The 27,189-nt window shown below is 36.7% G+C and overlaps 1 protein-coding gene across 1 annotated transcript in view; it reads right to left on the reverse strand.

Annotated features, from left to right (window-relative positions):
- The window catches only part of cblb.S (Cbl proto-oncogene B, E3 ubiquitin protein ligase S homeolog), a 126,804-nt gene that overhangs the window by 20,333 nt on the left and 79,282 nt on the right, over positions 1-27,189 (reverse strand). The window contains 8 exon segments of the mRNA NM_001091321.1: positions 8,966-9,057; positions 9,961-10,326; positions 11,974-12,159; positions 13,585-13,785; positions 20,189-20,320; positions 23,216-23,303; positions 25,097-25,234; positions 26,066-26,187. Coding sequence (NP_001084790.1) covers positions 8,966-9,057; positions 9,961-10,326; positions 11,974-12,159; positions 13,585-13,785; positions 20,189-20,320; positions 23,216-23,303; positions 25,097-25,234; positions 26,066-26,187 — 1,325 coding nt within the window.

Raw genomic sequence — 27,189 nt, forward strand, 5'->3', positions numbered from 1 at the left:
TTTCTTTTTTAAAGAAAGTGCTTAATATTTCAAGAATTAATTAGAATGGTTTGTATGTCTAAATACATTTCCAGTGGCTGGGGACTGGTGAGAAATCCTTCTTCAGGATTCTGCTCTGTGAACAAAAAGTCCTCATGAAGGGCAAAACGGTTTTGCCACGGGTCACATTAAAGCCATGACTTAATTGCAAGCATCAGAAAAAAAGAAATAGTTTAAGGTTAATGAATCTTTTGTATTTTCAACAAACTTGCCTTATTTCAATTCTACTATAATTGCTCTGGGTTTTAAACAAGTATTTACCAGAAGTAAATAGGAATCTTGTTTACTTATTTTATTGACCCCATTATTATAGCAGAAATCTTGATTTATGCAGTCTTTGAATTATAAATCTTCAGCAAAATCTTTCCATATTAAAGTTGTGCCTGTGTCAAAAAAAATTTTGGAAACCTGTTTAAGTGTGACCCATGATATTTAAGACCAGGGCAGAACTAGAAGGAGGCAGAAGAGGCATGTTTGGTTTGGGGATACTACACGCGTACCTCTTCTGTCCACCAGACCCCATTCTTCCTTTCTGTTTTTCTGAGTGGCAGCCTGCTAAAGAAACGACAGGCTCAGTATTTCTATCATGTGTGAATGACACCGGGTGCTTGGGAATTAGTGATGGCAAACAGGGCTTTACATTGGGTGTCTTTGATGCTTGGCCCCACCATTAAGAAGGCTGCTTCATTGCAATCAACAAATGATACCCTATTGTACAACTGGCCTAATGGGGATAAGAGCAGTAGATTAAGGTGGTTCTGCCCAAAGGCCAATTTAGTTGTCAACAGAGGTGAATGCTTATTTGTTATGTTTGATATGCAAAAGACATAAACACACAAACCCTTTGTGTATAAGCACACAGGTGCCTTGAAATGCAGAATTAAAAGTATCCAAAAATGCCAACCATATATTTACCCTGCAATCAACTGACAATTACGCATACTGTAGCCAATCCGTAGCCTATCTGCCAAATGAAACATTTTTTTTCAGGCACCTATCCCTAACAAATAAATGAACACAATGGAAATGTAACTCTATTTGGAGCTATTTCAGGTTTTTTAATACAGTGTTTTGGGGCTATAAAAGCATTTATCCATATATATATATATATATATATATATATATATATATATATATATATATATATAGAAGTGAAGAAGCTCGCACTCACAGGACTTATCAAAATCAAAAATGGTGTTTATTTCTTATATTGAAATAAACACCATTTTTGATTTTGATAAGTCCTGTGAGTGCGAGCTTCTTCACTTCTCTACTTAATTTTTGGGCATATTGCACCCAGGCAGCGATGACTTTTTGACGTGCTGTGCCGGCTTCCTGATTATCTTATATATATATATATATATATATATACACATACATACATACATATATATATATATATATATATATATATATATATATATATATATATATATATATATATATATATAGCACCTGTTGCTGCTTAAAGCATTATTTATGTCTACATAATGCACAATTTAGTCATATAAAAGCAGTTTGCAAGTCTAGACTGGTTTATTTTATAATATATTTGCTCTCCACATAATGTAAACTGAGATGTCCCTGTGAAACACTAAACTGCCATGTAAACCATGTACTGTGCTAACACATAGAACAATTTTATTCTTGGAAACACCCACAGCACTTCCTCTTATAAAGTTCTGGATTCTAAATGTAAATTTGGATAAATTAAATGTATTCAGTGCCACGGGGCACACATAGTTGTATTAGGGCTGACTGTGATTGCATTCAGCGCCAACTTGCCGGTATAAAAATTTGCTAGACTAACAAGAAAACAACATCAAGACAGAAAATATTAGCTGTATGTACGATGAGAATATGCATTTTATTACAAGCTGGCATAATAAATTGAAAATACAGCTGTTTGTGGCAGATAAATTCCGTTTCATTGGCACTAGCTAATTAACTGTATGACTGTCTCTGCTTGTTTTACCTTCTATGACAAAATGCTGGAAAAATCCTTGCAATAACCTAGATGGCAGAATCAGAATAATAATATTCACTGGGAGAATAATAGTTCACTGGGGAACTCTGCTAAATACCCAACATATGCTCATTCATGCACGAACACAATTACTCATAGCATTATATACATATTGTAAAAACCTTTACTAATAACTGTTTACTAAAAGCTAATGCAAGCTCATGTTGTTTTACAATTACAGAGTTTGCAGAATTTAGGAGAGAACAAGAATTCACAGAAAACGAGTTTACTGAAAGTAAAACCCAATTCAAAGTACAAAACTTTAAATTAATAATGTAATTAGTAATTCAGATTCACTGTACCTAATATTTGTCAACCCCCCAAAAAAATCTATATGTTCTTATAGACTTGCAATTTATAATTTCTTACAATTAACAAAATAAACATTGGATACACTTTACAAACTGTCTACCTCTACAAACACCACAATGATTTTTTTTAGGATTAAAGAGAAAATTGTCTCCACAAATTGATTGTAATTTTGTATAACCTCCTGTAGAGGGAGAAAAAGCACATGTGAACATGTGGTATGAAAAAAAGTGAGCAAGAATATATTTTTTCTACTTACTGTGAACATTGTATAGGGGTTGAAAAAGCCAAATGAAAGCAAGTTTATTTCTATACAGCTTTCAATGTATATTCGTTGTTGTGAATGATAATTTGACGTGGGTTTTTAAGTTTAATTTCTACTAAAAGCAGGAGTTAGTGAAGACTCCAGTTGCTTGCATGCTCTGTGATTAATAAACCAGTGAAGTAGGGAAATAACCAAAGTGTGCTAGGCATTGTGGGAACTGGAGTCCTGGGTATAAATCCCCTATAGATAGGTATTCTTTTATACTTTCCCATCAGTTTATTATAAAATTAAACATATTTTAGGAAACCAAAATGGAGAAATATGTGGTCACATTTAAAAATATCAACTATGTTTTAACCCAGCTAAAGTATATAAAGTAATTATTAGGCATCTTTGTCTTTACACTAGAGATTCCCAAACTGTGTGGCACAAATCAGTGCATGAATGGTTTAAATGGGAGAACTGTTAAGATGAGCTTTGAAGCAAGTGCTCTGCTCTATATCCTAGTAGTAGTTGCAGTATATATCTTGAAGCAAAGGATTAATATGAGAGGGCCCCCATATAGCTTAATGCCTACCAGCTTACACAGAGTTCCCAAATCAACAGTGCCATTTTTAATGTTGGTCTAGTATAAGAAGGACATGTGCTTCAAGAAATGATCATGATTTTTAGCTAAATTAATTTATTGATCAAGTTATGAATGCATGTATATATATATATATATATATATATATGTGTGTGTTAATTTTGGACTTTGATAATACTATTATATGGCATTTATGACACACGAAGTAGCACTGATTTTAAAATTCCATTTTTAACAAATATTTTTATAGCTTCCACTAGAGGGCACTCCATTCACCCTTTCTCTTACAGACTTTCTTCAAATAATAGGAAAACAGAAGCAGCCAAAAGGTGGCCATAGATTTACCTTCGGACGAATGATCGTTCGGTGCCATCTCCCTACCTGCCACTAACCATTCAGATCAAATAAAGTACTAAAATAACAGATCAGACGATCGCCCACTGATATTGTCAAATCATCAATACATGCAGAGATATTATCTGTAGCCGACAGAAATTTTCTAACCTGTCCAATTGTTTGAACGACCGATCGCCATGGCACGAAAAATGTCGAGACACTCCACACACGGCCCGAAAATCGTACGAAATGGAGATTCGTATGATCAAAACTTTGAGTTTTTTTGTTTACGCTGTCTCAGTAGGGCCATTTGGAATTTACAATTTTTCATCACTGTCTTTAACCGTATGTGTTATTCATTTGATAACTATTTGATAACTAGCATTAGATTTATTACATTCACAAATGGAGTCTGTTGTAGTAACTCTTCTCCTTATAGTTACTAAAGTCATTTTGACTGTTTAGTTACTAAAGTCATTTTGACTGTTTAGTTATTACTTTGTGAACATGTTAGGAAGCAAGTGTTTTAGGGAAGGGTGCAGGTGCAGAGGTATGTTAAGATATATTTAGCCCTGCATATGGGAAATTAACAAGTTTTTTTCCTTTACTGAACTGATATAAAGAGGACACTTCTGTAGTTTTGTGGCAAGTCCACAGGTTGGATTGGTTGGTGGAGAGGTGAAAGCTCTACAAAGCCTGAAAGAGATACATCCATCATTAATAAAGACTTAATAATTAAGAATTAATAAAGACGCCACCTATATATTATTGCTCTCCCCAACCTGCCCTCTTATCCATTGTAAGAATTTTTCATAGATATCTGCAGACCATCTTTTGCACTACAGGTATGGGACCTGGTATCCAGAATGCTCGGGACCTGGGGTTTTCCAGATAAGGGTCTTTCCGTAATTTGGATCTTCATACCTTATGTCTACTAAAAAAATCCTGTAAACATTAAATAAACCTAATAAGCTGATTTTGCTTCCAATAAGGATTAATTACTGTTTTATTATTACAGAGAAAAGGGAAATCATTAAAAAAAAAATTGGATTATTTTATTATAATGGAGTCTATGGGAGACGGCCTTTCTGTAATTCTGAACTTTCTGGATAAAGGTTTTCCGGAAAACAGATCCCATACTTGAACTGCAGCATTTATCTGTCAATGTATATTTCGTTACATTTCCAGTTCAGTAGGTGACAAGGCTACCATGTTGAAATTCTTTTGACAGATTAAGTTGCTTTAAATAATAAAGCATGGCATCTTTTCAGAGAATTGTATAATAATGTATCAAAATAAAGCACATACATTAAATATAAATCACTTTAAAAAGGTTTACAGGCATTAACAATGCCTTTCACAGTATGCAGATTTCTAGCTTTGCTGTGTAGGAAGTTACCATTCAGTGAAATTAATTAGAGGCTGGAATAAATGGGGGGAAATAATAAAGTGAAAAGATAGAAATATGTAACGATAAAGGTATATTACACACAGGCACTGTATGGCTTTCATTTACTGAAATGTAAAGAGGGGTGAATAAAGTATATTCATTCAGAACCTGACAAATAACAAAAAGGCAGTTTGCTTTCAAACAGCACACTACAAATAATGATAAATTCTTTTTTTTAATGCTTTCTACTCATTTTTAGAAATTAATTAGTATAATTGTCCTCCCTTGGATGTCAAATATAATTGATACAAGCAATGTATGACTTTGTAACAGTCGCTCTTAAAGACTTCAGTAAAGCTTGGGGAGCATACTCAGCAGGGACTGAAGTCACAGCTAAGCACTAATGTATTAAAGTGTAAAAGTCTGGCTTATTCAACTGATCCAGGAGAAGGAGGAAGAAAACACAACTAATTCATGTTTTAGAAAAACAGTAAAAAATATCAATTGGAAAACAAGTTATTCATATGTCATATGTTTTGTGAAAGTGAACCGCCCCTCAGACAAGAAATTGGGCAATACCTATTAAAAATTGATTACTTTCTATAATTATGTATTTATATATCCAATACGTAGCCCAGATAACACTTCAAAATCTTCAGGCTCCATCCTCTGTTTATTGCTCAGTCTGGTCTCAGTCACAGAGAGCCTGAAGGACCTTCTCTCAAAAACAGAAGACTTTTACAAGCCATGCTTCCCTTTGTCTGATATTTTTTGTATTCCCTTTAAATGTATTGGCATAAATGATGAGCAAAATTGAGTCTTGTTTATATCAGGTCTGGGATCCTAAAATATTTTTTCTTTCACCCACCTGAAAAAAATTGACTTATGTACAATATGTATAAAGTAGTATATTGATTGATTAGTCCAAGTTTTCTTATTATATATTCATTTACCATAAATAAGGTTGATGATCCCTAATTTCACTGTGAAACCTTAAATTGAGGAGCTAGGAAGTCCCTTAATTTGTTGTATTCATGGGGATGGAAAATTTATTCTGGAAACAACTATTTTCCTATAACATTTTATTCTTTGCAAAACCTTCAGAACTGTGCAATTTCATTAACTTTTTTTATTCAGCTGGCATGTCACCTTGATATAACTGCAGTATAAATGAATGCAACCTGAGCTTTGTCAATGCAAATATTCTCAATTTTATACAAATCCACTTTGTCCAATTTTGGCCTTGAATATTCATACCCAGTTAAGGCTCCTGTGCCATTGGTTAAGATCAGAACAGCAATGCCATTTTTTTTGTTTTACTTTATATTTGTATTCTTAACAAAGCCAAATATAACAATACATAGGAAGGCTACAGACAGCAAATCCACCTTCTTTGGCATTGGTAAGCTAATAGAATAGCATACAAGTCAATACAAAATTAAATGTACAGTATCTTGGCCCTTAAATTTGCAGTTTCATTGCATCAATGTAACTTGTAAGCATTGCCGACTAACAAATTACAGCTTCAAGCAGCTATATACGCCAGTGTATACACACAAATACATTTCTCTTTGACATCAGAATTGGAATGAAAACAAAGTACCGATGCTTCAGCCTAAAAATTATCCTTTGACAAACATCAATAAAACGGCAATTTTCACAACACAGACAAAACCAGTTATGTCTCTTTTACAACAGTGGGGATTATAAGTATCTATACACCATTCTAAAACATGCCTGGAAGAGGTCCCAGACTCTCTAAGAAGCACATACGTGTTAATTGTTCAGAATTTGAGTAGACTAGCATTTAAATTTCCCTTTTTAAACAAAAATATAATAATTATTTGGTGGAGGGACCTCTACTGCTTTGACGATCCTGAGAACCACTGCACTCCTGGCACGGTTCATTCATAGCAAGTATGCAGATATACAACTAGCCTGCGTCCATGTCCTGGCATGGATCCTAGAACACAGCACTAGCCTGGCAAATTTCTCACATTGTTTTCCTTGTTACATGCCACTTTTAGCCATTTACCCATCCCCAGTTATAGCTGAACAGAAGCAGCCTTGAAAGAAGGGTTTCCTTTAATAGCACAATCAATCACAAATAAAAATGTAAACAACATTGCTGCTGCTATCCTATATAATTTGCCTTCCATATTAAAAAAGGCAGCTATTCCAAAAGCAGCATGTCAATAAGGAATAAAAACAACTAAATGCATTAAGCTGGGTTCAAACCTCCTTGAAGCGATTTCCTCCAAGCAAGGGGGGGCTTGGAGTTTAGTTTATACAGATGAGAAAGACTTAAGCTGGTCATAGACTCAAAGATCCGCTCGTTTGGCAACATCGCAAATGAGCGGATCTTTCCCCGATATGCCACTAACGGCATGTCTTTTTCGGGGTAATCCGAATGGTCGGCGGTATGGTCGAACAATTGGATTACGATATGCCAAGGGGGCTCAGACGGGTCGGTCGGGTTAAAATCAAATCGTCCCGATCGATATCGTGGCCAGATATCGATCGGGAGGACCCGTCGGAAGCCCCATACACGGGCAGATAAGCTGTCAAATTGGTCTAAACGACCGATATCGGCAGCTTTATCTTCCCGTGTATGGCCACCTTTACACAAAGAAAAGTAGACCAAATTTAATTTAACAGAAAACTTACTACAGATATAGGATCAATTATCTGGAAACCCGTTATCAAGAAAGCTCTGAATTACGGAAAGGCCATCTCCCATAGACGCCATTCCAATCAAATAATTCAGATGTTAAAAAATGATTTCCTTTTACCTTGTAGTAATGAAACAGTACCTTGTACTTCTTCCCAACTAAGATATAATTAATCCTTTTCAGATGCAAAACAATCCTATTGGTTTTTTTTTAGTAGACATTAAGGTATGGAGATATAAATTACAGAAAGAGCCCTTATCCGTAAAACCCCAGGTCCCGAGGTCTCGATAACAGGTCCCATACCTGTATATGGGATCCTACATATACAGCTCTCCAGTGTGCAATTTTAGCAATGTGGATGCTAGGGTCCAAATTACTCTAGCAAACATGCCATAAGAGACTGGAATATGAATAGGAGAGGGTGTGAATGGAAAGATGAACAATAAAAAAGTAGCCTTACAGAGCAATGGTTTTTTTATGGGGTCAGTGACCCCCATTTCAAAGCTGGAAAAAGTCAGAAGAAGAAGGCAAATAATTCAAAAACTATTTAAAAAGAAAAAAAAGAAGGCTAATTGAAAAGTTGCTTAGAATTAGCCATTCTATAACATACTTAAAATTAACTTAAAAGTGACCCACCATTTCAGTATGTAGTACCTCCCTACTTATACAAATAAAATGCCTTGTAAATTTTGAAGAAATAATGTGCACGATAACAGCTAAAAACAACCCCTAGACAAGACATGCATTTTTCTGCTATCCTACGTCCATTCATCACCACATACAATTCCAATATATGTAATCAAATCAGGGGACTCAAACAAAGGTAGAACCAGATATGCATATTGTTTAAATTACTAGTTTTCACGGTAGAAATAAAAATCACATAATTGAGTGGGGCATGGAGACAGTTTGGGGTCCTAACCCACAGGTTAACAATCACTGCCTTACTGTCTACATATTCTAACCAACAACAAACTTTGCATTGTATTTTGTACAAAAAAATAATGGTTCAAATAAAAAAATCGAAAATCGAAAATCGTAGGTACACTATAACCCTTTCAAAAATAAGAATAAACATATTTCATGAACTCTTCTCAGCAAGGCACTTTCTGAACCTGGTAACAGTTTGTCTACACGGATATCATTGTACCTACAGAGGCTTGTCAATTTTTTCCATTTAGCCCTAACACCATAATGTTGCTGGGATTACCAAAAGCATGCAGCTAATATGTGCAATATCAATGCTGAACATAATGTCATGGGGGGGAGGGATAGCGCACACTTTTTGACATAGCCAATCTAAGCTTAATGGTTTACTTGAAGAGAACAAATAACGTCTTACATAACAGTAGGATGGATAGTGATTGTTGGAGGAGGAGGTGAAAGCCGGGGTGGCACATCGTATTCTTCATTTCCTGAAAGACCATTATAAACCTTAAAAAAAGGGAAATAAATCTTACTTAAGGATAATCATATTTATAAATTCAGTTTAAAAAGCATAAAAAGCTGTAAGTGTAGAAAACTTGAATAGAAACCAGTGTATGTAGTTAGAGTAAGTACAAAGTTTTCACAATTATATTGGTTTCTATGCAAGATTTTAAGTGTTCCTACAAGTAGGATTTTTAAATTCTGGTGAAAATATCCTATTAAAGGGATACTGTCATGGGGAAAAAATGACCAGGCGCATGACCAGGCGCAGCTGGGAAATTTACAAAATGTCTAGCCCCATGTCAGATTTCAAAATTGAATATAAAAAAAATCTGTTTGCTCTTTTGGGAAATGGATTTCAGTGCAGAATTCTGCTGGAGTAGCACTATTAACTGCGTTTTGAAAAACATGTTTTCCGATGACAGGATCCCTTTAAAGATTTCTATCCTGGGTAAACTTTGATACTGTCCACCTAGAGGCTCATGTGCAGGATGCAGCCCTCCAGGAAATACTTCTAACCCTCAGACTGCTCACAAGCTCCTCTATAGATGAATTATTTTATTACAATCTGATCCCAGAACATGTAATAGCTAGTAATTAACACACTAAATGAAGACAGTTGGATAGCAATGTCCTGTACATGACTGCACTCATAAACTGCAAAGAATGATTTTAATGTCCCATTGCTAAACGCAAATTATTGCAAAGAATTCCACCACATAAACATTACAAAATAAAACCCTTTCACATATCATGGACGTGGTGAATGTGTCCTGGGCATTCAATCAGATCAAATCTCAAGAGACTCACTTGCTCTGCTTTATCCCTAGAAATTATTTTCCATTGCAGTGTGAAATTTATTTATATGTAGACTGGAAAGGGTTCCATAAAAATATAGAATTTTCTTACCCTATGAGTTTCTAGCGGTGATTCACGACGTTTATGATGCTTATGACGCATAAATCCAGCTTCAGTACTCACACGACTGTGCCTTCCATTTAAGACTGAGCTAGATACACCAAGTTTTGGTGAACCATCATGTGTTACACGACATACACTAGGCTGGTTGCCACCAGAAAGGTCTCTTGTGCACCAGGCTTCATTTGGTGTAGACTGGTCTCTACAAGGCACATTCTCTGCATGATGTAAATGTCTACATGTCCTGCTGTCAGGTGGAATTGGGGGTGGTCTTTCTGGGGGTGGAGGAGGCTCCCTTAATGGAGGTGGTGGTGCTGGAAGTGGTTTATCTTGTTTTCGGGCCATACATGGAGATGACTAAGAAAACAAAGAAAATGTTTTGATGCTGCTTTAGTAGCAAAATAAACAAAATAGCTGTAAAAACTTATTTATTAAAACATTTTTTTTTTCATTTTTTTAATAATCCAAATTCAACCAAACTCCCATCCACAATCTGGCATAATTTACTAACAATTTGGATTGAAAATTGTCTGTGCGGAAAAAGCCTTGCCAAAATCGTGTGACAATTCGAATCGTCCAAGTTTTTCAAATTATCTTCCAAAAAACTATTCGGATTAACATACCAAAGCCAGCATAAACAGCCTGAAACTTCTGACAAAAAAACATGTTCCAATTGTTAAAGGGACCATCTGCCATTGACTTTACATAATTTCGACAGGTTTAGTTTAGTATTTTTGGATTTGAATTTTTAGCAGCTTTGGAGTAAAATAAATCCGCAAAAATTTTAGGTTTTCACCCCTCAAATTCAGATTTTTTTCCCCCCTTTAAAACTCGACCAAAAAATTCCATGGCTTCATAAATAGGCCCCTTATTATTAACATTTATTTTTCTGTATGAACTCATTCCAAGAATTCTTGCTTAAAGGAGAAGGAAAGGCAAAGGATAAATAGGCCTCTAATCAAAGGCTTTTACAAATAGTACTTACACAGCCTTTGAAAATATTAATCCATTCAATGGACAGTAAGCTGTTGCTCTCAAACGCAGACTGCAGTGGCAGAGTGGGGTGACGTCACGCTTTGCAGAGGCATCTTGTTTCAGGCTGCCAGAGGCAGCCTCGATGTGCATTGTGTACAATTAACATCCACTGCGCAAGTACAGTGGGCGCTTCCTTTCCTCAAGCCATGATGACGCGCATAGTAATCAGCATATGCGATTGTTTTTTTTTCTTGCGCATGCGCATTAATAACTAAGAAGTACAGGAAGAGGGCGCACCTGCACTAATATGGCGCCTGCGTGCATATTGAACCGTTGCGCACAGTAACATCGGTTATAATGGATTTCATCAGCGCAATGGCAATTCCAATACAGCGGTTCAGGAGGTCTGGGGGAGTACTATATTATGAGCAAGGTATGGTTTTTCTCCTTTCCTTCTCCTTTAAAAGGACAAGGGAAGCTGAATTCATGAAGTGGTTCCAATATGTCAAGCATTGGTGACTACAACTGACTAAAGGTTTATTCCCCTCACACCATTTTAAATAACTCAACAAGTTGTTTATAATTAATGATTTTCACAATGGACAGACTGCCATCACATTTAAGGAGGTAAACACGTTTTAGTAAATGTGCTTGCCTAGTCAGAAACCTGGCTGTCACATAGCAGTTGTGTTTCTCTTATGTGCCATAGATTCCTTCACCTGTGATACGGACATAAGTCTATAGAAGAAATCTGTTCAAAGGTATAACACTTGTATTAGTGATTTGCGGCAATGCAAAAGATTTAAGCACACATATACGCAAAATCTTTAGCTCTTCTGTTTATTTTCACTGCCAGCTCCACCTAGTAATACCAGAATAAGGTAATGCTGATAAATAGTAACCCGACTCTCCATTAAATTCGAATTTTTGTCTTATAAATTCAAAACATGCATTTTCGATTCCTTAAACATATATATAAATATATACAAATAGTATAATATATAAACATATAAATAGATCAAAATTCACCTTTGGTGACCCAGTCGGACTGGCACAAGGTGAGCGAGCTAACCCCCTCTGAATCAAATCCAATCGTGGAGGCACTGGAGGAAGATTAAGATGGGGTATCTGCACTGGATCAGGAGGTGTTTTTCTCCTCTGTAAGAGTGGAGAAGACCCTGGTGACGTCACTGGTGAGTTCTGTCGTTCATTCATCTTGGAATTAAATGATAATTAAATATTAAAAATGCTTCAGCTACTACAATAAAGAAAATATTGACTGGAATTGTATTTATAAGAAAAAAAACGAAAGTGTTTCAAAGTGTTTGCCTGTTCACTGCAGTTTTTTTTATGGTATACTGAATTTATGTATGATACATAAACATAGAAATCTGAGCTAGGCGGCTTTTGACAGCTCTGGTTTCAGTACAAGTACATGTGTACAGAGTTGCACGTGTGCCCAAAATGTTGGCCTTCATCTGCACTGTGTGGCAGAAGGCCTTGGTTTTGAAGAAAAAGCACGGCTACTGTCAATTTTATCAGCATCTTCAATCTTTAAAAAACCTAACATCACCCCTGTCCTGCTGGCAGATCTCCAGAAAAATGGCCAATCATCAGTTAGCAGTCACGTGTTTAAAAGAATAAACATCTTAATGGTTGGTATGGTTTACTGACAGCATCAAGCAGACACTATTGTTATCGGTCTGTAGTAGAGGGTTAACAAACCAGCCTATAGTCATATTCTTGTATTATCTGTTTCACCTGGTTTTGTTACTTAAAGGGGTGGTTCACCTTTGAATAAACTTTTAGTATGTTATAGAATAGTTTCATATGTCTTCATTATTTATTTGTGAATTATTTGCCTTCTTCTTCTGACTCTTTCCAGCTTCCAAATGGGGTAAGTGACCCCATCTAAAAAACAAATGCTCTGTAAGGCTACACATTTATTGTTATTGCTGCTTTTTATTACCCAGATTTCTATACAGACCCTCTCCTAATCATAGTCCAGTCTCTTATTACCCTAGTAACCAGATAACAGAAACTGCAAACTGGAGAGTTGCTGAATAAAAAGCTAAATAATTAAAAAACCACAAATAATAAAAAATAAAAAACAATTGCTAATTGTCTCCGAATATCACTCTCTACATCTTACTAAAAGTTAACTCAAAGGTGAACAACCCCTTTAACTTTCTCATTCATAAAATATAAAAAACAGTAAACAGCATAGTTATAGCCTTATAATGGGCATAGCCAGTATTTGCTGGATGGTGATACAGTTATCAGACGAGTTCCAGGGGTCAGATTCTACACACATCTTTTTCTTCATCAACTTACATACTGTACATAATACAATAACTTTAAATTGCACCTGCATTAGTAAAGTACATGTTAATTCCTATCTGTATTCTTTACTAAACGCAAAAATTAGCTAATAGATTTGCCATAAACAGAACAGGTGTTCCAGTGAATTACATTTCTGCATAAATAACCAAATACATTATATACAGGCACACTTTTAAATAATACAAAGTAAGTGCAGTGTAAAAAATTACATTAGAAAAAAAGAAGGCATCTAATGAGGTGAGTCAAACATCTAATGAGTCAATGTCTAAACAGTCAAAGGTGAAGATTTTGGGTTACCTTTCTCAGAGAAGCTAGTCGATTCATTATCAAGCATTCTTCTCTCAAATCATCATCATCAAAGTCAAACATAGGAGTACACAAACTGTCATTAAAACTGCAACACCTGTTTTCATCTCTTGGGTCGAAAGGATCAACTATTATTGGCTCTGTACCTTTAATCTCACAGCGACAAAAAGGACAGCCCTGGCCATCAGACTCCTGTGCAGAAAAGAAGGAAAATAATTTAATGTAAAGGAAGATTTTAATGTGAGAAAGATTTCACTTGCAAACACACTTTTTTTCCCGTAGACATGACAAATGAAAGTATTCAGCTTTACTACATAAGCTAATCATTAAATACACAGTAATATTTTTTGAGTGGTTCTGCAAAACAGTTTGATATTTCCTCAGGACAACTGGTGTGGTCTCATCTAATCACTAAAATAATATTCTGCAGAGTTTACAGAATACAATCAGAGAGATTGATACCTGGTCCTGTTAGTTTTGAGGGGTACCTTCTAAAACTATTTTAAGTAAAATAATACCCACAAATGACTTCCTGAGATGCATTATAAGTGTAGTTACACTCTACAGCATTGATCCCCAACCAGTGGCATGAGCAACAGGTTACTCACCAACCCTTTGGTTGCTCTCAGTGGCCTCAAATCAGGTGCTTATTTTCCAATTACTGGCTTGTCATGTAGTTTTCGTTGCATAAAAACCAAATATTGCCCTGTAGGCTGCCAGTCTACATAGGGGCTATCAAATAGCTAGTCACAGTCCTTATTTTGCATCTCCGGGGACCAGAAACGTAACTAGAGGGGGTGGGCCCTGGCGCAGGACGCGTAGCCGGGCCCCCGCCCCCCTCCGTACGCCTGGAACTGGCCGGGAATAAGCGGCACGCGATCTGCCGTGGGGCCCTGGCCCGCTCGCACCCCCTGCTCCCCCGGTAGTTTCGCCACTGCCGGGGACTTTTTCATACTTGTGTTGCTCCCCAACTCTTTTTAAATTTGAATGTGGCTCACAGATAAAACATTTTGGGGACCTCTGCTCTACAGACTCAATGGACTTTACTAGTCATAGGCTCAAGGTAAAGTATTAATGACAGTTACAGTGGTCTATTAACCAGATCCAAGAAAATTGCTTATGATTGCTTGCCTTGGGATATTTAAAGTTTACAGATTCTGCCAAAACCACAGTTACTAATCTAATGAATAAAATAAAGGCATTATACAACAAATGTGTTTTCTGAATCAGGTAATTAAAACAGGTAAACATAAAATACAGTAATAGGATGTTTTATCAAGAATGCTTGGGACCTGGGGTTTTTCATGTAAGGATTTTCTTTCTATAATTTCGTTCACCATACTTTTTTTTATTTATAGAGAAAAAGGAAATCTGTTTTTTTTAAAAAAAAGGTTTTAAGGTAACAGGTTTCTGGATAATGGGTCCCATACCTGTATTTAGTGACTACATGAATAATACCTGTATCATGAGTGTCTGTATGTAAATGAACAATTAAAAAAGTTACAATAACAATAAAAACAATAATTAACAATAAAAATTACAACCTCACAAAGCAATTTTTTTTGGCTGACAGCTGTAAGGAAGCAGAAGGGGAATATCATTTCAAAAACTGTAAAAAAAATGAATTCATATTTTACTATGAAGTAAAAAGCTACTAAGAACACAATATTCTATAACATACTGAGCTGCCCCTTTAACTGGTAGGACACCAAGCCTAAACTTTCCCAAAAAATATTATGGGGGTTATTCCAAAGATTCAATAGACAAAGGTAATTGCCTAAAGAGAATTTAGCTAAGCAGGCAAGTGACAAAACTCCCTGAACCCCTTCACCATTAATTTAGAAAGCAATCACCTAGACCTGGCAATTGTTGCAGGAAAAAGCATTGGTATGTGGTTTCCAGCAACAGTCATCCTGTGCAGGTCCAGGCATTGAAATAAATGAGAGGTGGTATTTTGTCTATTGCTTGCTGAGCTGGAATTGGCTTGCGTAGCTAAACACCCCCATGTGCCATTGTACTTGTGCACTAACATAGATATTAAAGGGGGTTGTTTACTTTCAAACAACTTTCTATTTTCTAATATTGAAGTGTAAAGAGTCATTTTTCACCTTCTAATGCAGCTCTGGGAGGGGGGGTCGCCAACCCTGTAAACTGTTCTAAATTGATACATTTAGTTGATACATTTCTTAGCTTTGTCCCTGCTGAGCAGAATCTCTGGGTTTCATTACAGGCAGCTGTTAGAATTGATACAATAGTTGCTAATACTCCAGAGATGCTGCTGAGAAATGTATCAACTAAATGTTGCAAAATTGTAACAGTTCAGAGTCTGCACCTGAATTATTGAGCTGCCAGACTCAAACACCAGAGACGGGAACATTCAACTTTAGACTTAGATTTTGGAAAAACAGTAAAAAATAAATAATGGAAAGTAACTGAAAAAAGTCTTCATTTCTGGGAAACAGTCTGAAAACAACTGAACTGAAAAAAGTTTTGGAAGGTGAACAACCCCTTTTAAGAAATTCCTACTTTAAAAATTCACTAAAAGTATGTTTAGCATCATTTTTTGAGCTCATTGAAACTTTTTAAACATTATAATTTCTAACTCCTGCTCTTCTTATATGGTTGTGAGGGTTGCATCATACAGGTTACCCTTGGCTTTCTGTCATGTTAAGTCTAGTTGGGAACTGTTTTTCTGTTTTTGCACTGATGATTCTAGCACACTCACTAACTCTGGTTTGGCAGAATGCTCACAATATCTGCTTAGACAACAAAACACCCCAAATTACTCCATATGGAAAAACTTAAACAGGGCAAACACTGAAATATCTTTTACGTTTCAACTTTCTTTGGTTCTGGCAGAAATTTAAAGTTAGTTAAGAGTCAAATGATAAACACTCTGTAAAATGAGCTCTTTATCACAAATTTTGATAAAGCCATAAAAAAAGGTTTTGTTTATAGACAGCTCATACATTATCTCCAATAAAACAAACATAAGGGCCATAGAGAGAAATAGTCAATGAGACACAGGGCGCTCTGTTGCCTGTGGCAGAAAATTGCTACCACGGGTTCATTGCCAAAGGTAAACATCCAAAATGGAAGCAGTAATAGTGTGATTAGGCAATGAAGAGTTCCTACATCAATCATCAAGGACTGCAATGAAAATGTATTTTCAGGTGGTTTGCTGTTTTTCACATTTAAAGATTATATTAGTTGATCCAGTTCCTTAAAATGTAGGATTACAGGTTCATAGTTGCAAACTCAAGTTCACAGCTGTTTCTAGTAATTAGAAGTTGATACCAAGCACAGGCAGGTTTTATATTCAACATGATACAGAATTGTCTTGCTTCCTCACTAACATAACAAAGAACTAAAAATACTAATTCACAAACTTCTTGTAAAACAATGTTCCAGCATCTGGTTTATCAAACACTTCGCACACTACTGTAAAAGTCTGTCAACTAGACTACATCAATTATGCTTGAAACAGCTGTATAAAATAGCAATAGATGTTTATATGTATTGATTCCTTCATATACTTGTATGTTGTCTTCTTCACTTGGGGGAAGAACATAATGAGAGTGAGGGGATAAAGTATATTTCCTAATGCTGCATCCTTGCTAACTGTCACTAAAATCCTAAGACATCCCTGGACTTTTTTTTAAAATTCTCATATGGTATAGTCCTACACTGTCATGCAACCATTTAAATATCCGGAGAAGCAGTCCAAGCACAGCCAGTGTGCAGTGTGGAGGTTCAGGTGTAGTGTAATTTATGCTGTTTCACATTAGGTCCTTGTGTGGCAATTTTGAGCTCTAAACATTTGCTACTCTAATTCTTGGAAGCAGTGAAAGAGGCTGTATTGGTAAAGCCTAAAGCCCCATGCATGGGGTTGCAAATTAAAAGACATTACTAACAAGACAAAGCCGTATTTTGTCTATGTTTAGCTTACCCTTTAAGGGGAATGCAGCTAGGTAGCCTTTGTTTGTAAATATTGGTGGGGCAGTTCATTTTTTTTTTATTAAGTATGATGAAAACAGTGGTACTGTAAAATTATTTGTAACTTTTTTCTTTTTTAGTTTTTACATGTTTTAAATTATTCAGTCAGCTACCTGGTTACTGGGGTCTCACCTAGCAATTAAGTAGTTGTATTATGGCAGACTGGGAAAGAAACAAATGTGCGAGTGTGGATTCTTCACTCTATGGCAACTGGGAAAAGTGGTTTGATCAGCCAATCAATCACTATGCAAGTGTTTCTCCATCAAACACATGATTAGCTTAAAACCCCATTTAAGTAATAATGCTGGATCATTAATTTCACAATTTGCTGATTGACTGTGGCAGAAAGCAATCATTCAAAATATGCTGTATTGGCCAATGGCTGTACGGTTCAGAGATGATCAAATTACATAGTAACACATCAGTGTGTGGTTAGCTTAAGGCGCCCATCAGAGTGTTTAAACAGGAGTTGTTTAGGATGGGAGCAGCAAGGGGTTTGTAAAAAGTAAGGTATTGTTGATCAAAAATAAAGACAGCCAGAAGGTAAAATGAGTTTAGGAAAATGATCATGAAGTACTACAGTTAAGGACCCTGTAAAAAAAACATAGCTGTGCATATTCTGTGCATCTATTCAGGGTACAACTTCAAAGGATATTTCATTCTCAAAGGAGTAGAGGGACTCCTAGAGAAGCAAACCATTCCATAATCTATTTAGCATTCTATGCACTCATGGATTTCCATGCCTGTTTTAGAACGGCATACAAACATGTCAGGAGTAAATAGTGATGTGAACTTTTCCTGGGGCATGACTAATAACTAACATGACAATGTTTCATCTTCATTAATTATACACATTTACACTGGCTAGCAATTTTTATAAACGACTAAGGGTAAGGACACACGGGCCCCGGCGACAAAAAAAAAATCAACAGAAGAACGATTTGTTTCCAAAGTCGCCCGAAGTTTCCTCGTAAGGCAACTTTATAAAACGAAGCGTCACGAGTGCCTTCCCGCTGGCGATTTTTTATTATAACTGCCAGGAAGATAGGGGAAGGCAGTTCGGGGAGATTGTCACACCATAGAAGAGGCGTTTTGTCGCTGGGGCGACTAATCTCCCCTAATCTGCCCGTGTGTCCTTACCCTAAGAAATACAGAACTAATTTAAATACAGCACATTACTTGCCAACAGGGTATGCTGGCCACACTAGCTGAATGAGTCTGTATGTGGTGATGAAACTGACCATTTGACATAATTTTTATTTGACATACTTTTTATTTTACATTTGGCACAATTTTTACCCTGTGCACAGCAGATCAGTAAAAACTTGAACATGCACAGTATGTCAGCCAATGCCCTACTGTCAATAAGCTTGCAAGCTACAGATATTTGATTTGTAAAAATATAAACCGTATACAATGATATAGGCTTTACAAGAATTTCCTTGTGGAGTAAAATAAGTAGATTCTCTTAAATATAACTCAGATGTTGTCACTTGTTTATTACTTGCGAGTTAGGATAGCCTCCAACGACTCCAACTTAACTAAAAATGAAGAGAAGTTAAAAATCATAATACTAGGGTGTCTATTTATTAAAGATTGAGTTTCTCTGGTCAAATTTTTTTACTGAAAATAATTTTTAAAGAAAAAATTACTCAAATGTATTATGTCCTAAAGCAGCAAAAAATCCAAATCCGGAATTACTCCAGCTAAAACCTGTGGAATTCATGTAAAAGTCAATGGCAGAGGTCACTTTACCAATATGAAGATGTTTTTTGCCTTCAGAATTTTCAGGGTGTTTGACGCTGGTTTTCACTCGAGTTTGTCATGTGACAATTCGAAAAAGTTGCATGATTTGAGTGTCAAATCAATAAAGTTGCACGTTTCGAATTATCATATGATTTTGTTACAACTTTTTGTTGCACAGTTTTTGTTTCAAGAATTATTTGTTAATTATGGGGATTCTGCCTTAAAAATATTGAGAAAAATATTCGAGTGTTAGTAAATAGCCCCCTAGATTTTATCTTCATAACAAACAATGTATTATAATGTTCACAAAATATTAGATCACTTATATCAATGCAAATGAAATATTAATTCTGATTCAGATTTAAAAATCGATTAAAGCCAAAATTAAATTTTTTAAATAGTAATAAATATAATACAGTGTTGCCCTGCACTAGTAAAACTGCTGTATTTGCTTCAGAAACACTACTATTATTTATATAAATAAGCTGCTATGTAGCCATGGGGGCAGCTAATCAAAGGAGAAAAGGTGCAGGTTACACAGCAAATAAGCCCTGTACAACATAATGTTATCTGTTATCCATTATTTATACTGTGCCAATAGCCTTTTTTCAATTTCCGTCATTGCTACTCAGCAGATTGTTTATATGAACTATAGTAGTGTTTCTGATGCAAACAGGTCAGTTTTACCAGTGCAGGGCAACAATACATGATATTTTCATTACTTTCATTTCCATTAGTTTAAGAACTGGTCAATAATAATGGTCAATAATAATAATATATAATAATATAATATATAATAATATATAATTCTTACAATGTGCAAAAATATAGACAGTGTAATAATTGACTATACCTGCCATGATGTTAAACAGGAAGTACACATCAAGTGTCCACAAGGCTCAATCTTTACATCCTTGTCATTTTCTGCACAAATTTTGCACAGCTGAAACGTTGAGCCCATTTCACAATACAATTCATATTGTTCCTAGAATGAAAATGGCACACTAGTATTAGCAAAAGGAAACAAACGTATCACCGATATAATAAAAAGTTTGAATGCATAAAAAACACAGCGCATTTGCGAAAAAACATAATACATTGTTTAAAGCATCCCTCATGAGGATGGCAGGAACTTGGCACCACCTAAGATTAAAAATAAATTTGCTGATACCAAAGAAAAAACAGAAACTCGGAAAAGAGTCCAACAGTGCACTGCAAAATGTTCATTGGTGTGTCATGGGAACAAGTGGTCCCTGAGGATGTCATATAAATTATATCAATTCAGCAAGACCTAAATGATGCCTTTAAAAAAACAACCTTCAAGCAAATAACTTTTCTAAGCAACCCACACAAAATACTTCCTATTTCCATATTTGTTAAGCTTAAAAAGGTACTGAAAATTAAAAAGGATTTAAGGTGAATGAGGGGCACATCTGGGCCTAACCAGGTTTGGCGAATGTAGATTAGATACACTCTAAAAACATACACATTTTCCCAACATTGCCTGGAAGTTGCAATATCCATTTCTTCATTAAGAAAAATAGATTGCATACAATTGCGGGCTTAAAAAATGTATATAATGAATGCGGGAAAAATTCTTGGATAATAAGTAGCAGTGTCAGGCCTAATTAGAAGGGCACCCCACCCTCAAATTGATGGTAGGCAGACAGAAGAGCTACGTGCCTAGTGCTCTCACAGCCTTGTGTTACCATAGACTGATACTTTGTTGAGCAACTACCAAATTGCACTTGGGTAAGTATTTTGAACAGCACCACCAAATGCCATAAAGCACAAATAAAGGCTTTTTAAAAAAAGAAGAAAAGTTTGATGGTGGTGTTCAAAATACTTACCCAATTGTGATGCCAATGGAAAGTGGCCATTGAAGAACACGCACTGCCTCTGCAAGGAAGTGAGAATCGTTGTGCTGACTATTTGTTTGCCCAGCACATTGTACAAAATATCTAGAGGACCTCAAGCTGCCTATACCCTACTACACTATACAAGCTAATCTTAGTGGATTTGCACAATTAATAAATGTCAATCTTAAAAGATAAAAACTGCATCCTACATAGTTGTATTTGGTACATGGTAATGCCTATGGTGGTGTACTTTTACCAACCCATTGGGTGTTGCTCTAAGCAGCCTCAAGACAGTTGCTTATTTTTGAATCCCTGGCTTAGGGCAAGTTTTGACTGCATAAAAAACAGATATACTGCCAAAAAGAGCCTCTTGAAGCTGCCAATCCACATAGGGACTACCTATAGTTAATCATTACGCATATTATGGCAGCCCCAAGACATGTTTGCATGATTATGTTGCTCTCCAACTTTTTTTACATTTGAAAGTAGTTCACAGGTAAAAAAAAAACGGCTGGGGATTCCTGCTCTATGGGTTATGACATCTCTTAATATAGGCTATAAAAGGGAGTACTCCCTGATAATCATTTTATGGACCCGATTGGTTGGGATATTATTAACTAACCCCCCTTGCAAATTTTAAATACAACAGTAAATGCCATTAAAGGAGAACTAAAGCTTAAAGGACCAGTAACATTAAAAAAAAAATTCCCAAAATTCGTTAGTATAGAACGAAAAATAAACACCAAGGCAAATAAAACGTTTAAATTGGAAAGCCTTTATTAAGAGATAACTTACCAAAACTCCACTTCCGCTCCTCTTCCAAAACGGCGAAAGGGCGACCATCCATGCAGCGGTGTTCAATTTCTCCTCCCTGGCTATTCTAGTGACAGTATGTGAAGGAGGCAGAGGTCCGCGGAGCGCTTACCCTAATTCCAGCAGTCGGACTTTGACTCCAGCCTTTCCTCCTCCGACGAGGAAGAAGAAGAGGAGGAGGGCAGCCTCTGCCTCTCCAGCGGCAAGTGTTGTCTGCAGAATGGTAGTAGTAGTAGGCGGAGGAGCCATGCAGGCGCATCGATCTGCTGAAGAATATCCCCAGGACTACGGATGCACACATGCATACGGTGCAAGTGAAGAAGAACCAGTGCGACGTGGAGGAGCTGCGCAAACTCAAGGCTTTCCACACGGCCAAGTGCACTCTCCCGATGTGGAAGCGCTAGACAGCTCCTGCAAACCTTGGCTTGGCATTCCGCTCCGCCTTTGAGCCGCGAGTGCTAACGGCTCGTTTTTTTTTTACTAAATACACTGGCCACTGCTACCCGCAATCGTAGTGCATCGACGGGGAGCAAGTGGTTCGGCTCTCCCAACTCATCCATGGATTCTGCAGCAACCGGAGTCTAAAATCGCTGCCTTCTCCTGCAGCAGCGGGGACTGCCAGCCCATGCATCCATGCGCTTGTGCACAGTAGTCCTGGGGATATTCTTCAGCAGATCAGTGCGCCTGCATGGCTCCTCCGCCTACTACTACTACCATTCTGCAGGCAGTACTTGGAGAGGCAGAGGCTGCCCTCCTCCTCCTCTTCTTCTTCCTCGGCGGAGGAGGAAAGGCTGGAGTCAATGTCTGACTGCTGGGAATAGGGGAATCGCTGCAGAGCGGACCTCTGCCTCCTTCACATACTGTCACTAGAATAGCCAGGGAGGAGAAATTGAACACCGCTGCATGGATGGTCGCCCTTTCACCGTTTTAGAAGAGGAGCAGAAGTGGAGTTTTGGTAAGTTATTTCTTAATAAAGGCTTTGCAATTTATAAGTTTTATTTGCCTTGGTGTTTATTTTTCGTTCTATACTAACAAATTTTAAAAGAAATTTTTTTACGTTACTGGTCCTTTAACTATAGAAGGAGGCTAGAAATGTTATACGTTATGTTTTAGGCTAAACAATTATAAATTGTTTCCATTTAACAAATACAAACGGAAATAATAAAAAAGAAGGTTGAAAATAGGAAGCACTTGAGTGGCAAGCATACCTGTGTAACTTTTATATGATCGTGTGGAGTAGGTTCGCACAGATCAGTCAAATCAGGATTATAACTTCTTCCATCAGGATAGAGGTAGCTACAATAAAAGCAAATTAGTAGTAAATAGAAGCAGCTGCAAAAGTGAATTGTATAGGAAAAAGGTGCATCAGCTATTTCTTCCCTAAACTACACAAAAGTATGTACACATGGCACCTAAGTGTAAGTTTTTCTGCATTGCCAGAGTTTTTACTCTGTTTCAGTCTCTGAATGGTCACAACAAAATAAAAAGCATGACAGACAGTTAAATGATGTATAAACCTTCCTTCCCATAGAACATTTGGATAATTTAGTGCTGGGGAGAAACACAAATCAACAAGAATGATGTTGTAGTACAGATATGTAATTTGGTGCTGGTTGTGATAAAATCTTGGAAGTACTGTAGCAAGTCTTACCTGATCAGATACATTTTTTTTAAAAAATCCTCTCATGTTGAAAGCAGCATCTAATCTAAGTTTTGTGACTTGTTGTCACCAGTTTATTATGGTTTTTTTGGTCGGTGTTGTACAGGCCGCCAACCATGTGTTGCTGCTTGCCACACAAAACCACTGCTGACATGAATGCACTCCTCACAGCATTTGACGTAAAGGGGCAAAAAATCTGCCACGTCTAGTCGCATGAACATTCTTGACAAGGCCACTTTGTGACCATGCCCCTACATACCACACCCATACTAGCAAGTATAATAAATAAATAAAAAGGATAAATTAACCCCAGACATGCCAGTAAGAATGCTGTAGAAATGGCCAATGAGCAATCCATTCATTTTCAATGCAGAAAAGGGTAATATATAAATTCGGGATGCACCGAATCCAGGATTCAGTCCAGTATTCGGGCCTTTTCAGCAGGATTCGGTTTTGGCCAAATCCTTCTGACTGTCTGAACCGAATCCAAATCCTAATTTACATATGCAAATTAGAGGCAGGAGGTAAATCGCGTGACTTTTTGTCACAAAACAAGTAAGTAAAAATGTTTCCCCTTTGCATACGCAAATTAGGATTCAGATTCAGTTCGGTATTCGGCAGAATCTTTTGCAAAGAATTCGAGGGTTCGGCTGAATCCAAAATAGTGGATTCGGTGCATCCCTAATGTGAATGGCAAATGTCTTTGGCCAACAAAGATGGATGCAATGTCCTCTACTGTCTGCCTCATGATGTGCGCCAGTAGTGAATTCCAAATGTGTTTAATACCATCTTGTTCAATTGCAGGTATGGGAGAAATTATCCGGAAACCTGTTATCGAGAATGCGCCAAATTACAGAAAAGGCTGTCTCCTATAGACTCCATTTTATCCAAATAATGGAAATTTTTTTAAATGATTTCTTGGATAATGATAATAGGTCCCATATTTGTACTACAATGTGCAGCATGCACACAGAAAAATACTGGGGAAAGGCACTATAAAATGGCACAGCACTGGCAGCAATCAGACCTGTCTTACCCACCATGGATCATTTTCTAATATCAGGAAAGGAAAACAGTGCAGGTCGCCATGAACATATGTGGTAGGGTAATAAAATCAATCTGTATGCCACTGGAGTATCTGCCTATATTTATTTTGCAAATTGTAGCACATACGGGTACCACCATGACAAGTATTTTACAATATAGGCATCATCTAGTTTTTTGTTTGTAATAAACACAGAAAATGCCCACACACAATACACTAAGAATTTATTTCAGTTAAAATTCATTTAGATGTAAACTGTTATGTGGTAAATAAATATTTACAAAAAACAGAATCGTAAGTAGTTCATGGGGTTAAAGTTAATGTTATATTTACACAATGCAATAAATAAAGCAGATCTGATAAATGCATGTTTATTCCACTTACAATCCCTCTCGACTGCCATCAATCAGAGCTTGAAACAATGGTTTATTATGAGGTATTGTTTGCAAGATGTTCCCACCAGCAGTTACATAGCCAATTGCCCACTGCCCAAGTCTTGTGCAACTCAGCCGGAAAATGTAACTGCAAGAAATCAGAATTAAAGTTGACCAGTTAAATTAGTCAGATATTCCCTGCTGAAAATAATTACAGGTCCCTGCTAATTACTCAGAATATGCTACTTAAGAATTAAAGTGATACTGACACTAAAAAAACTACTTTTTAAAATATTATTAAAAGTTATCTATAGGTCATGCTGATTGTTTTTTGCAGAGAGGTTTGTTTTTTAAGTAGTTGTTAGTTGACATTCCTAAACCTGACTGTTTTGCCAACCTGACTGTCCCATCTCAGCCTGTTAAAGTTTCTAATGCTTACAGGCTCCTGCTGCACAAATATGGCAGCCCCCTCATAGGTGATCACAGGTAGTCAGCTAGGTAATGTAAAAGCATTTGGCAAATACTTTATGGCAAAATTATAAGAAGCATGCAAAGTCAATTTTATGGTAGATGTAAAAAAAAAGGTTCATTTTCTGGTGCCAGTATCTCTTTAAGGGGTTGATTACTAGGGGCATGTGTGCAGGATTTGAGAATCCCTTGACTTTCTGGAAAAGCACGTAAGGAATGCTAGTCCTAGTTGCCCTATGGCTATGGGTATGACACAAGTGATTGGTGTATGGGCTCTAACAGGCTTAGTCCCCCCCTCCCCCCATAGTGCTCCAGATCTTGAGTAGGTACACATTACAAATTAGTCCTAAAGTTTTAAAGGGACAGAAATTAGACATTTAAGTCATTTAAACTATTTAACTACATGGATACAGCATCCTACATTCCAGTTTTACTATTTTTATTTTGGCTGTATCCCCTACCAACAAATAAAGCATTGAGGGTTGAGCATCAGTAGTAAAAATTGTTTTACCTCCCATGTTTAAGGCTATATTTCTGTAAGCGGGCCTTTACTTCATCGTATGTGAGGAATGCCATATATCCAGGATGGGTAACCGCTAAAAAGTTCCAATTCCTTAAAATGGAGCTCCATGGCTGTAGAAAAATAAACGTATGGATTATTGAAGGGAATGCCACATTATTATTTTTTATTTAAAACAAAACTATTATTCTATAATAAGGAGCAGACAATAAATAACAAAGAAAAGGGTGTAGAAAAAACCAAAGCTGAGAGCCCTGCTCATACTTTATCAGAGGAGACTATAGATTTTTCGAGTTCTCTTCTAGTGAGACTGTTGATCTAGCTTTTTACCCTTCAATAAATATGTTTCTTATTGTACAGCACATAGCCTCAATCAGTGTAAACAAAAATAAACCATAGGTGGTGTGCTATCATTCGGCATCAAGCTTAGCATCATTATGATGAAAAGAGTAGAAGGAAGTAGAGGACTGAGGCAGGGAATAAGTGCTAATGGGGCAGTAAACTAGCAATAGTGATACATTTTTGTACATATGGGAACCCAATGTTGTTCTGTGTATATTCTAATCAGGTTATACATATATGCATCACACAATTGTAAAACACTGCTACTTTTTCAAATTTCCCTTTCCCAGTCTCTCTTAAATTGGCTTTATATGGGCAAATATAAGCTGCTGACTCCACCCCTCCAGACCAAGTCAGCAGTTTACTGGACCATGAATGGGTCCTCCCAATGGCCTCATAGACCATCATCATTAGATCATCAGACAGATCACTAGCCATCAGACAGATTTGAAAATCCTATCGAGCATGGGCCACAATGTCACACTGACGCTCATCTGATGGGTCATTGTAGGCCAGTGCATGAGTAGCCATACTGGACAGAGATCCAACTGGTTCAGTCTGTATTTTCAGACAAACATACCCCTAGACATGCTCTCAGGTAATGATAAAATATCCTCTTGTTTTTAAGCACAACTGTTCCTCTCAAAGAGATCTATTTGCATTCTCCTAATTCTCTTCAATCTTCTTTTAGGTCTCAGCACATCTGTTTTATAATTTGCTGCTTCACCTTAAACACTGCACACAAGGGACCCGTTGCAGCCTGACAGCTGACT

Source organism: Xenopus laevis, chromosome 2S, assembly GCF_017654675.1.
Source record: "Xenopus laevis strain J_2021 chromosome 2S, Xenopus_laevis_v10.1, whole genome shotgun sequence".
Taxonomy (NCBI): domain Eukaryota; kingdom Metazoa; phylum Chordata; class Amphibia; order Anura; family Pipidae; genus Xenopus; species Xenopus laevis.